General features: G+C 38.2%; 1 protein-coding gene across 6 annotated transcripts in view; it reads left to right on the top strand.

Moving 5' to 3' along the window:
• Positions 1-13,570, top strand: part of UBE3D (ubiquitin protein ligase E3D) — a 79,467-nt gene that overhangs the window by 42,223 nt on the left and 23,674 nt on the right. For all 6 annotated transcript variants that reach the window (XR_006168417.1, XR_006168420.1, XR_006168416.1 and 3 more), the window contains exon 9: positions 2,817-2,955. Coding sequence is in view for 1 of the 6 variants with exons in the window: in XM_042816631.1 (XP_042672565.1) it covers positions 2,817-2,955 (139 nt within the window). In the remaining 5 variants the exon portion in view is untranslated. The remainder of the gene's footprint in view (positions 1-2,816; positions 2,956-13,570) is intronic.

Raw genomic sequence — 13,570 nt, 5'->3', positions numbered from 1 at the left:
GCACATTGGATGTAATTATTTCATATTAGCATAGTAGCTACATAGGTTACCCCTGAAGTAGAATTTTATTCTGTTCAATTTCTATGCTACTTTCAGTTCTGAAATGTCTGCTTGAAGTATATTAAGCGCTTTGATTACCATTGATCATGTCTATCTTGAAATGAAGTTTACGTGAAGATCTTCCATGCTTTAATGTTATGCCTGTTTATTGTCTTTTCATGGACTAGATTAAAGCATGTCTTGTAGCTGAAACAGAGTGAGTTTGAGATGTTATTTTAATCTGCAAGGATAGCATCTCAAGTTTGAATTAACACTGGGAAGAGCTCTGATTCTTGCCCTTTTTCATAGAATGATTTGAGATGGGAGGGACCTTTAAAAATCGTCTAGTCCAACACCTCTGCAATGAACAGGGCTGGGGATTTTTGTGTCTGAGAGGTTGCTCTTAGGCAAAACTGAATGATGGTAACTTATAGAGGTAGATTCAATGTGCTGTGGGAGAAAAAATTCTCCCTGAAGGTGTGTGTTTGGCCCAGTCTGCTTTCTCTCATGAGAAGCTTAGAAGCAAGAATTCACAGCTGAGTAAAGAAGGAAGGAAAGAAAGTATGCGCATACTCAATCCCATCTGTATCCAAAGTTACCGTGAGCCCATCTGAATCCCTCTGGCATCATCTTTGTCTTTGCCCTTAGCTCTCCCCAATACTCTCTCTGACAATTTGTCCGATCTTCATGTCGAAATCTATTACTCTATTTCTAAAATTAGGAGAGCAAAGCACAATTTTGGATCTATGGTAAGGAACTTTCAGCAAACTCAAATTGTTGGCATTTGGGGTTGGTCTGGTACGAGCTGTCCTCCATAGTTGCTCGCTCTTCTGAGAAGCAGGTTAGCCAGTGTGGCTCATTCAGTAAATAGAAAGCAAATAGTTTCTCTTGTACTGGAAGAGAGACAATCCTCTTTGTACAGAAGGATTCCCTGCAGCAAAGATTAAAAAGTAAGATTTCTTTTGGTTTTAAGTAGACATTTTTCTCCGTCCTCTGCAGTGAAGATTGTAGAAAAATACTCCCATGAATAGGAGTAAAGAAAAACAAAGAGACATGGCCTAACAAAGCACAAACTTACCACAAGCTCATGTGTTAGATGCTGCTAAAGGACAAGATATGAAGACTGTTTCATAACTTGAGTGTTCCTGGAGCCATAACTGCTAGGACACATGTGGTTTGTTTGTAATGAGGGAACACATTGGAATCATTTCAGGAAACGCTCATAATTGAGCTATTAATAAACAGAAATTACAGTCTAATTGGGCTAGATGTCTTCATAGCAACAGTCCTCCCCTCAGATAAGTCAACAGACTCAAAATGCCCTAATGCAGTATCAGTGCTGTATGAGTCAAACTTCAGTGTGGGGAGGCAGCTCCAAAAAAATTCTCAAGTTAAAAAAAAAAAAATAGAATCAAAGTAGTGATTTAGGTTGTAATGTTTTCAGTATGGCCTGGAGTTCTAAAAAGTTTCGTTGCAGAGAGTGCACTGATCTGTGGAAACACCTTTCTGAGCCCCAGTACCTTATCATATTGTCACCTCCAGTCTCCAAACACTCTTAACTGTGTTTGAAGGTGCCTGCACACTGCTTTGTTTAGACTTGCTGATTTGTGAAAAACTTAAAGCCTCTGTTTTGCTAGATTTACCTAGATTTGCCTGTGTTACCAGATAAGCTTGTAAAAAAATGTAGAACAAAGACACAATAGGGATTACCAAGGTAAATTTCTAATTATGTCTGGAAAAGAAGTTACAAAAGATGATGAAACCCAGTCCTTGGTTGCTGGCAGCTCAGTGACCATGGTGTAAAGCTAGATGTTTTGCCCTGCACCATTGACAGAATCTCTGGCCCAGTCAGAGTTGCCTCTCTCGGGCTTGACCATTCACTGATTATTTTTACAGAATCCTTTTAATAGGGACAGCGTATTTGGGGACTTAGCTGCTCACATCTTTAAAGACTCCAGGGTGTCTTCTGAACTGTTTGCTTTCCTGCCCTAGCAAACAGTATTTGTAGTAGCTTAAAACCAGCTTTTGTAGACTTGTCTGGCAAAAGTGAAAGCATATGAAGTAATTTATGAGGACTGTTGCTGTGCAGAAGGTTTTGGCCTCTGTGCTTTGATTTGGTCTTAGCCATTTATGAAGACCTTGAGTGATGCAGTGCCATCCAGACTGCCAGAGGGTGCCTAGCTCAGGCACCCTTCTCATTCCCTGTCTGGCTTAGAATTCCTGTGTCAAAGTGACCTGCTTGCTCTAGCTTTAGGATGAGAAAGATGTAGTACGTTTGTCTGTTGTCATGGTTAGTAAGCATCAACCCTGATTTTTTTTCAACAGTTGTTGACTGTTGGTAGAATTCTAGTGAGAACATTATAACATCAGTTTTAGAAATCGTCTGGCCTTTGGTGGTTTCAGAGGTGAAAGGACTTATTTATTTTAACAGAAAATGGAGGCACTATGCTCTAGTTAGGATGCTCTATGTGTAAAAGCATATGCTTGGAAATGGTAGTTGAGAATCGATTCAGAAATATTCAAACTTGGATTAAGAAATGTGAGTGCATTCTTCTAATGTGTGCTAAGTTTTCTTTTCACACTATGCAGCTCTTTGTAAAATTGATGGTAGGCATAAAGTGCTTTAAATGCACCCTATATTTCTGTTAAAACAGTTATCTTTAACTATAAGGACAGGCGTGACAAGTGAGGATAATCTTTCATCACAACTCTGTGCCATATTCTAGTATGTGTTTAATTTTTTTTAGATATGTGAATTATTTCATTTTACTTTTTAGCCTTGCTGATGCCTGGGAAAATGATTTTGGAGTTCATCCTTTAAAGTTTCCATCAGAAACGTGTCTGGAATTACTTCTGATGCTGAGTTTGAGTACTGCTTCTTTACCCCCTTCAATTCAGCGCATGAACTCTTTTCAGGTAAGGAGCAGCTGCTGTTTCAGTATAATGGTGTTATTTCTAGGAAGAAGATAGATCCAAGGGGGTCTATAAATGCTTTCAGACTAAAAGTTTGTCTTCTGGAGTTGAGTAACTTTTCATTTTGTTATATACAGCAGTAGAGAATTTCTTTTCGTTCTCAGTTTTTTTTTTTTTTTATTACATATGGACTAAGGCAAGCAGTACCATTGTTTTATTAAATACTGAGTCTCTGTTTAAATGTTTAAAGAAATGACATAAAATTTGCAAACTTAATCTGGAATGGCTAGAATTATTCAACTCTCTTGAAATGCACCGTTACATAAAATTATCTTGTCTTCAAAAATAAATAAATGAAGTCCTCAGCTAAAAATGAAGATTTACAGTGGTGAAAACCAGTCTGAGCAATGGGACTAAGTATGCAAGCCAGTGTATAAAATTAGCAGTGAAGCATTCGGAATTTCATCCTGTTTTCTGTTACTGCTACAGTTCTCACCAGTAGCAAATTTTCCTCAAAAATAATTGTTGCAGGCATGTTAAATTGTGGTTTGTGTGGTCTTAGTATATTTCTAAACATGGACAAGTCTTACAACAGATAGAGGTGTCTAAATTCATCTTCGTGCAACCTATGAACTCAGCTTCTTTTTTTTTGTATGTGATACTGTCTCATGTACATGTATATTCTGTATGAAAATGATACTTGTATTTGAACTGAAAATCATTGTTGAATTGCTTGTTACCCATACGTGGCAGTCTTGTTCAAGAGGAGAGTGGCTTCTAGGCTACTGAATACTGGATTCTGGTGCTAAGGGCACTTGCAGAGAAATGACCCATGGATGTGCCTGAGCTTTCTGCTTTCCTAAATGTTCCCACTCTTAGACACGTGCTGTTGAGCTAAATAGATCACTAGTTTCCACTCAGGCATGTTCTGACACAGCATTTTAAAATGAATCTAACAGGCAGCTGTGTGTGTTGTGATTTGAAAGGTACAGCTTAACTCCTGAGATCCCATTACTAAGCTAATAATACATAGCTAAATGTACCAGCTGCTTATAACTGAGTAGGCAAAAATTATCCACACCCATGTGATGTTTGAGATTGTATTTACTCCATCTCTTGATGGTATTTCAGTGTTGCAGTTTTGACAAGCCAAAATCTTTAGTTGGTATACATTTGCAGTAGGTGTCGTTTAGGTTGTAAAACCCACACAAAGTAAATGTGCTTAGTTGCTAATCATTTCTGTAATAAACTCTGTACTGCTTTGTAAAGCTGCAGAAATGCTTTCCAGGACAAGCTTAACAGACTCCATATCTGTGCTGAGACATAAATTAAATTTTATTTTCAAACACTGTGCTACTGCTTAGTAACATAATATTTGAAATCCCTTTTCATTCCATTTTGATCTTGTGAAGACTTTTCACCGTGATTTACATCACTGGAGCAGCCTGGAAGAAAGAAGCAGCAGCAGGCTGTTCACAGTTCCCTGATTTTAAAGGGGTAGGGCAGCCACTGCAGCCAGCTTTTAGGGTGCCTGTTTCTGCTAGAACAGGCTGTTGATTCTAGATCCTAGAATGCCTTTGTCTCATCTCTCATTTTGCCTGTTCAGTGATAGTAACATTTTCTGGTAGACTGTAGAAAGTCAAATGTTAGGAAGCTTGAGCCCAGAAGCTTTTGAAGGACCAAAATGGTAGACAAGTTCATGTTTGTCAATGGCTGCCCCTCTGTTTTCTAAGAGAACTTTAATTTGCCATCCTCACTTGCAGCTTTGCAGACCTGAGGTCCTACTAGGGTGCCTAGAACCAGGGATTAAGATTGGCTGAGATACCTCGTATTTATCCTATTTATTTATCATATTTATTTAGCAGTGCAGAAAGCAGTAAGAAGGGAATGAGGAACTGGCTACTTGAAATGATTCAAAATGCTCTTAGCTTGCTTTTGATCTGAATCCTTTACATTATATTGAAAACTGTGTTAGCTTGCTCAGTTCTGGATCTCAATCTCTACCCGTCTGAGGTAACATCTCTTGGCTTTAGGACTCATTGGACTTTATGTATTGTCTAAAATACTTGCAGACGCTTGTAGCTGGCATCCTCACTTGAGTTATAATGTGCTTCATCACTGAACTGCTCAGTTGCTGCTTCTCAGTGTAGTCTGGGAAGATGCGTTGGTGCTTTAGAGTATAAAACAAAAAGCAGTTAACACAGGGAAATGCTTTAAAGTGACATGTAATCTCTGCTGTGTTTTCTAACCTTATCTTTCTCTGAATTCAAGCACAGTGAGCAGAAAATGTCTTGGATATTGAATTATTATGATGATACATGGGGCTGCTCAGCACATTCTCTCTCACTGGTGTTACTGTGGGAAGCTAAATGCCTGATTTCCCACATCAGGGCAACGTTCATAAGACTGTAGGCTGCAGCAAGAGTTCTCAGAGTTAAATAGATCACAGTTTCATTTTTATTGTCACAGTTGCATGAAACTGAAAGATTAGACTTTAAAGATGGCAAAGCATTTTAAATTTTTGTTTGAAATAGTTGTTGATATTCTTCACTGCTGTGCCCAGTGTTACCATGAGTTATCAGCACACTGTCTGCTGGAATTGTTTTGCTTCCAAAAAAAAAGGGGTAAAAAAAAAAAAAAAAAAAAAAAAAAAAAAAGGTTCTCATAGTGCCTGTTGAGTTCTGTCATTTGAAATAATTTGGTGCAGAAAACATTCTAAAGTACTCAGTGGTGGTGATATAAAAGAAAAAGTTGCTCAGAAACTATAAAAATTAATGAAAAACATATCCAGTGTAGTTTAATGGCTCTACTATGTGAGAATAAAAAACTCATGGAAGGCAAAATACAAAATTGCTACTGCCTGAGTGCCTGAGGTATACATATTGTCTGAACTAAAGCCTTGACATTCAGTGTTTTCTAAGTGTTGAGACTTACATACGTAAGTTAGGATGTTTCAGGAACAGAGAGTAATTGCAGATGCACCTGTGTTTTCTGACAGTCCTTTTTGAAACTAACTGCCACTTCAATTTAGGAAAATCTGCTCAGCTCCTCCTTTTGTTGCCTTTGGAGTATTTGGAGCTGCAGATGTCACAGATTCTTTTAAGTTGGACTCTGCTCCTCTGGGATACTGTCAAACAGTAGCAAAGAAGGAATAGGGAGATATTCTGGCTCTGGGATATGAAAGATGACAATATCAAGACAGAAGGAAATTCATCTGTCTAAGAAACCAGGAATAAATCCATTTGTACATTGAAATATTTTTTTTTCAAACGTTTTTTAAATTAAGCTCTGTATGACTTGCTTACTCATCTCCCACAAGATGACTTACAGATTTGCAGATGTACATTCTGTAAAATTTTGCACACAATGGCTAGAATCCCAGATCCCTTAAGATTTCTGCAGACAAGTGTTTCTTCATTTTTCTGACTCTCAGTGACTGCTTATGTCTCTGAAATTTGAGTGGACACTGACAGTTATATGGAAAAAACACTGCAAAATGAAATGGAGTAATTTCCCTTTGCAAAATGTAAACTCTAGTGAGTAAACCAAGCTTAGTGTCAGCCTCTTTTGGTGCTCCTATTTCCCCTAGTTTAATGTGCTTTTCTTAATTTAGATTTGGATAAAAGTCCTTGCTGATGTCTTTTTTTCAATTTGGACCAATTTCACTTGGTTGCCAGGATGACATAGGATGGCTTAATTTTGTTTTGAATGCTTGCATAGTTTCTTTAGAAACAATTTTCTGTGCAAAGGACTGGAAAAAAAAACCGCAAAACACCAGCATTCTCCTAAACGTTTGGATTTCATTTAGCATTACATCTGCAAGTAAGTGTTTTATTTTGATAATTATGTGGAAATATATTAAAGATCAATTTTAAACAATTTTTTTTGTAAATAGGAAGCAAGTACCCAAAGCTTAAAGTGCTTGAAAAGCAGATGTTTTCTTTCTAAATACACATACAAGCATTTAATTGACTTGAAAATGAAAGAAGTTATAATGTCTGTATATTACATTTTGATTGCTTGCATTTACTAAATGTCATAATAAATCTGTTTGAAGACTGCAGAGTAATTAGAAAAAGTGATGGTGATTTTGAGGAAATGCTGACAGAAACAAGCAGTAGTAAAAGAATTAGTATTTCAAAGCTAAATTTAAATACTACATTACAAAATGATAGAAATGTCTCGACTCAGTCGAGAGATTGTCTTGTTTTTCTCATCTGCTCATGAATTGTTTTAAGGTGGATTTTATCATGTGGCCAGGCTATTCTGTGTTCACCATAAGCTACCTTTTTACAAGCATCTCTAGAGAGATCTGTGGTATTTCTTGAATACTGAAAATACTGAATCCTTTTTTTTTTTTTTTTTGACAAGCTCTCTCAGAACCTCGAGTTGATTTTCTTTTTTGCTTGAATTGTAGTTATGTACCAGCTTGAAGTCTTCGTTGAACCGTAACCAAAAATATTTCCTACTACTGATTCCTCATGAACTTCATTAACTCAATGTCTCTTACCTGAAAAGTGTTCAACGCAGATGTTCTCCATATACAGGAGCATATTGAGCAGTGTCTTGTGTTTTCCCCTGTATGTCCCTGATGTGACTAATCCGTACCTGCAGGACAGGCAGTCATTTCTGCACCATGGCTTTATGAATTCTGGTGCTGCTACAGAGGTGCTGATGTGAAGGTACTATCCCATTTACCTAAGGTCTGGTATGGCTACACTGCCTCTAATGGAAGGGAGTTGCCCATTTCTTTGGTTTCAGACTAATGGAAATTCAGTCGCATCTAAACCAAAACTAAAACACTGAGCTTACTGGTGGAAGTATAGAATTTTGTGGTTGTTTTCAGTGCTTGGTGATTGAGAGTCAGAACTAAACTGAGATTCAAAATTTGTCATCTGTTTCTTGCAGTTGAATTCACCAGTACAGAAAAAAACAGAAAGGATGAATCTGGGCAGGTTGTACACGGAAGAATTGAGTTTAATTACAAAAACATGAGCCTCCAGTGAGAATCAGTGTATGTGTAGTATGGAGACAATTGCCTTTTCTAGAGATATAGTTTCTTCTTGCTTGGAAGGGGTGATCTGCCTGAGAAATCAACTCACTTTCATTCATTTGTCCCAGTCTAGACTCCAACAGCAAAAACCTGTGTGGATTTTAAAAGCTGAGTATTCATTTTCATGCATTTCCAAGTGCAAGGTCTTGTTTGGTTGTTTTTGGTTGTTTGAGGCAACCCCCGCTGTCAATAGAAGCTGGAGGATGAAAGGATTGAGCACAGCCCTTCCAAAAAAGACTTGGGGCTACTGATAGATGGATGGAAAGCTGGACGTGACTCAGCAGTGTGTCCTTGTAGCTCAGAAAGCCAGCCGTACCCTGTGCTGCATCTAAAGAAGTGTGGCCAGTAGGTCAAGCAAAATGATCCACAGCAGGACTAGGGGAAATGGATCCAAGTTGAAGGAGGGAAGATTTAGGTTGGATGTTAGGGGGAAGTTCTTTACAAGGAGAGTGGTTAGACCCTGGAACGGGTTGCCCAGGGAGGTTGTGGATGCCCCGTCCTTGGATGTGTTTAAGGCCAGGTTGGACAGGGTCCTGGGCAACCTGATCTGAATGTGTGTGTTTGGTGGCCCTGCTAGGCAGGGGGGTTGGAACTACATGATCCTTGAGGTCCCTTCCAACCCGGGTGATTCTGTGATTCTGTGATTCTGTGATCCTGCCCCTCCGCTCAGTGCTGATGAGACCTCAGATGAAGTACTGCATCCGGATATGGAGTCCTCATTAGAGGAGAGACATGGACTTGTTGGAGTGCACCTAGAGGAGGGCCACAAAAATGAGCCAAGGGATGGAACGCCTCTGTTTTGAGGACAGGCTGAAAGAGCTGGGGCCGTTCAGTCTGGGGAAGGTACTAGGGAGGCCTGAGAGCAGCCTCTCAATATTTGAAATGGGGCTATAAAAAAGAAGAGGACAGATTCTTTAGCAAGGCCTGCTGTGATGGACAAGGGGAAATGGTTTCACATTAAAAGAGGGGAGATACAGACTGGATATAAGGAAAATGTTTTTTACCATAAGAATAGTGAGGCACTGGAACAGAGTTGCTCATCTTGGTGGATGCCCCATTCCTGGAGACTGTCAGGCTGGATGGGGCTCTAAGCAGCCTGATCTAGCTTATGAGTCCCTGCTCATTGCAGGGGAGTTGGGCTAGATAACTTTTGAGGGTCCCTTCCAAGTCAAAAGCTCCTGTGATGATTCTGTACTGAGAAAACAGACCATGAGGATGCAGTATAATATCAGCATTTGATAATACATTTCATTGCCATTTTCTTAGTTTGTACAAATATGTTATTAGTTCTTTAGACAGGAATGTGAAATTGATTATAGGAATCCATTTAGATAGCTTGATACAGCCCATGTTATCAACTGCTTGAAAAGGGTGATGAAACTAATTTGGATTGAGAAGGATTGATATCACTCATTTAATTTCCTGTTTGCTTCTGTCGTGAAAGGTTTGATTTTTCCCAAATCGTTTTGACATCTGAAAGTGTAGCTGCTCTCTGATGTCCTAATTATCCAATACTTGTCTGTAAGATGCTATTAGACACAGAGAGTTTATGTTCTTTATGAACATGCAACACTCCCAAAGAGTGTTTATCATGAATGTGTTCTGAAAAGAAACCAGTCAAATACTCATGTTTATGCACCTAAATATGTACGTAAAGAGCCTTCATACGGGATGTCTGGTGCTTTTTAGCACACCCATTTCTGTGTCTTAACTGAGAATGTCATCTTTCTGACTCAAAAGCAAGCTCATAATTCGTGGCCCTAAGGCCGAATGTTGCTGTGAGTGTTTGGCATGGTTTATAGGTGATCTTTTTCTTTTGGGTTGCTTCCCTCCAAAACTTCAATTTACCTGAGTTAGTCTTAGCTGTGTCCAATTCATTATTAATTAATCGACTTAAGTTCCAACGTCCTAGCCAACAAGGTGCAGAAATGTTGTTATCAGCTGAATAGAGCCATGCAGTCAACTGTTACTTTGGAAATCATACTGAGTCACTGGACAACAGTGATTCTATAATGGAAATTTTTCCTAAGGTTTCACATTGTTACTCTTTGAATGCATATTGTCATGGAAAACTATGACACACACTGTTCATTTCCTTATGAGTCTAGATGGAAGCTTTGAAGCTACTTCAGAAGTTTGTGAAAATCTGCAAGAGAGAGGTATTTATAAGGATACTTCTTAGTAGACTTACAAGAGCTTTAAAAACGGATGGAATCAAAGGTATTGAGATTGCAGCTATAGGCTGTAATAGGCATATTATCACAGATAACAAGATTTTGAGGGATTCTGAAAGAGGATGTCACTGAATCCTAGTATTATGTTAGCAGGCAGGGCATCTTGCCAAGACACTCAGTGCAAGAGTGTTATGTGTTAAGGAGCTGGAAATGGTAATGATGTCTTCAAGGAGACAAATGGACAAATATACAGACATCTGCAAAGTTGGAGCATAATAACTGAATCAGTGACTTGACTGTGATTAAGTACATGGTAGATGGAAGGGAAGAGGATTGTTAAGCTTTTTTTTTTTTTTATTGTCAGTTGAAAATGAGTCTGGAATGGATCTTTTAGTGAAGTGAGTAATGCTTCCAGTGAGAAACATACAGTTTGTTTCCTCAGAAATAGGAGCTCATCATTCTGTTGCAGTGTCAGTAAAGAGAGCACTGGGCTCTGAATCTGTGCTTATGTCACGGGTCTTTGATCTGTGTTTGATGGCTGGTGACAGATGGTAGAGTTTGAAAGCTCTCACTTGTTAGGGAGGAAAACTTCATGTTTAGAGCTTAGGAAAGCTAGAATGGGAAGAAACATAGGTGTGGGAGATAAATGTATCAAACTGCTGTCTGTCCAGAGACGGGGGAAAAACAAAAAGGAAAATGGAAGAGATAAGCAGTTCCCATTGACATAAACCAGCAAAATTCTGACAGACTACAAAAAGAGTAGGATTATTTCCATCTTCTTTAAGGTTTCTTGCTGGTTTGACCAGTAAGAAAACAAGTTCTGCAAATGTTTGTTCTATGGCTCCACCACTTTTGAATTAAAGAAAATTGTTCTATGTATGAATAGCTTTTCACAGTGCTCCTAAAATGAAATTTTGAGTACTCTACAGGAGGAAGAAAGAGAAGGGCAAAAGGTATCAGCATAGCCTATTGAGATCAGTTAGTCTTTGACAGCAAGCTGCTGTTGCCAGGTTTCACCTCAGGGCAATCATTTAAGAGTATGTAGGAAAACTTACAGGAATCTGAAGAGGCAATAGCCAAGTGAGATCACAGGGAGTGTTGGGTGGGCAGAATGTGATTGGTGGTTGGACTTGGCCAGGCATTCTGCTTAATGTTTCTTTATCTGATTCTGCCTTATGGGAAATAAAAGTATTTTCCACATCGTTAACATACATTATAAAAACAATCTGTAGAGAAAGAAACTATTCTAACATGGCAGTTGCCAATCTGCATTATTTTTATGAGCTTTGGCGTTGTGAATTAAGCAGGTCAGGGAACTGTATTCTTTCTGTTGCTTTCAGTGAGCTTGAATTTATCAGGAAAATAGAAGAAAAGTGAGTATTAAGCACACTGGCTACATGAAAAAGAGTCTTTTCCTGCAAACCGGTACAAATGAAAATGTTGTTTTAATCTTACTAACTAGCTTGGCAGCTCAGTCCTCCTGCAGTTTTTTCCAGGATGCCTGGCCTTCCTAAATACAAGCTTCAAAAATGCTGGGCATTGTACAGTTCAGATGTTCTCACTTTCTGTAATTACTACCACTAACTCCAGTTCTTTTTTTTTTTTATCAATAACTGTTACCTGTGTAATTCAGTTTTAGACAGAATTTCTCCTGCTCTTGGTGTTCTGGTCTTTGACACTTTTTTTTGTTGTTGTTCCTATTTAGATGTCCTACTGTAACAAAAAAGCTGTCTTTGTGTAATGCAGTATGATTAGCTAACAAATTTGTTTTAACTCACCAAAACGCCTGCTGCTTATTCTTAGTGATGTTTTCTTACAAAGTTTATTCTATTCATCATCTGCCACACTTTAAGAACTCATTAATTTCTAGGACTACTTTGTTTTCCTCTTTGCTGACCGCTTACTCTTTCTACAGCGGTATTTCCATGTCACTGAGTCATTTGAGTACGTACTGTTTCTGTTCCACTTGTGGGGAGACAACCTGTAATTCACTATGTCTTTTTACTGGTTGGAAACTTAACTTTTAGTACTTAAGATTGTCTAATTGTATTTGCATATATCTGGATAAGGTAGAAAAATAAGCTGGGAGGTGAACAGCCTGGCTTTATACCCTACTTTGGATAGTATCAACTTTCTGCTGAACACACAGAATTGTTCCGAATTCAGGTTACATTCTCAGCTTCCACAGGAAGAAAATACATTTTTAGCTATATTTTTATGGAGCAGTAGCTAGTGACTAGTTTAATTAATCAAGTGTCTATTCTGTGTGGTTATCTTGGGGATATATTCCATTAGTGACTACTTTTTCTATTTTAAGGTGATATCTAGGATGTAACTAAATACTGCCTGTAGAATTTAATGTGCTCTTTTCTGTAAGTTTTTGCTCTCCTGCTCTTCGCTTATTTTCTACTTATTCCTGCCCTCTCACATAGTGTTCTTTCTAAAATCCAGACTTAATATTGGCAGCAGTGAAAAATGTATGAAGTTTTTCATTTTAAAGGGTTTAATGTGGAATTTTAGAAGAAATTCAACAGCTAATGAAATTAAATCCATCTGACATACCACACAGCTAACCCTCAAGAGTTTATCTATGTAAGTGAATAAAAGTTTTGCCTAAATTTCTCAGCTCAAGTGTTGATGGTATTAGAGAATCTGGATTTGGAAAAGTGTTCCAGCAACGTACTGCTGCTCTGGCCTTTTCCAAGAGGAGCCAAGGTATGGGTGAGGCTGCAGTTTGACTAGATTTGAAATGAAATGGCTATTGGTATGTGGGGATAAGGGAGATTTAATTATAGCTTGGAAATTGTAGCTAAAAAAAGACCCTTATGAAACATAACTGTTTTATGTAAACCCTTCTTGTCAAGGCAGAGCATACATTCCTAACACAAAGCAATGCAAAAGTCAAGACTCTTTTATAACAATACTAATAATGGTTCCAGTAATGATACTTCACTAAAGTGCAGATGCTACACTTGAAAACTTAGCTGCTGGTTTATATTTCTTTCCCAACCTACAGTCAGATAGTTTGCAAAACAACTGAATGTCTGCATTTCCTGAAGTAGTTCCCAAAACAATCCATAATCTTTATTTAATTTTTTTTTTTACAAAAAGGTAATCATTTTGAAGAAATTGTAAGTTGCAAGAAGAATTTCATGTAAAGGCATGATCTTAGTCTCATATTCTGCTCTGTTTATGCAAAAGTGATTAATCAGTCCATTTTTGGCCATCCTAGTATGAATTCCTGGTGTACTTCAGATTACCTACAGTTCTCATTGAAATTAACAAATATTTAGTGATTCTGAACACTGGGTACCTTTTGTGGGTGTCCATCCGAAGATATAGGAGGCTGTTTCTCATAAGCTTAAAAATGCTAGAGATGATCCCTTAATAG

The sequence above is a fragment of the Centrocercus urophasianus genome, unplaced genomic scaffold, assembly GCF_019232065.1.
Source record: "Centrocercus urophasianus isolate 14NV4802_14NV808 unplaced genomic scaffold, USGS_Curo_1.0 seq_10, whole genome shotgun sequence".
Classification (NCBI taxonomy): Eukaryota; Metazoa; Chordata; class Aves; order Galliformes; family Phasianidae; genus Centrocercus; species Centrocercus urophasianus.
This window is presented reverse-complemented; position numbering and strand designations above follow the sequence as displayed.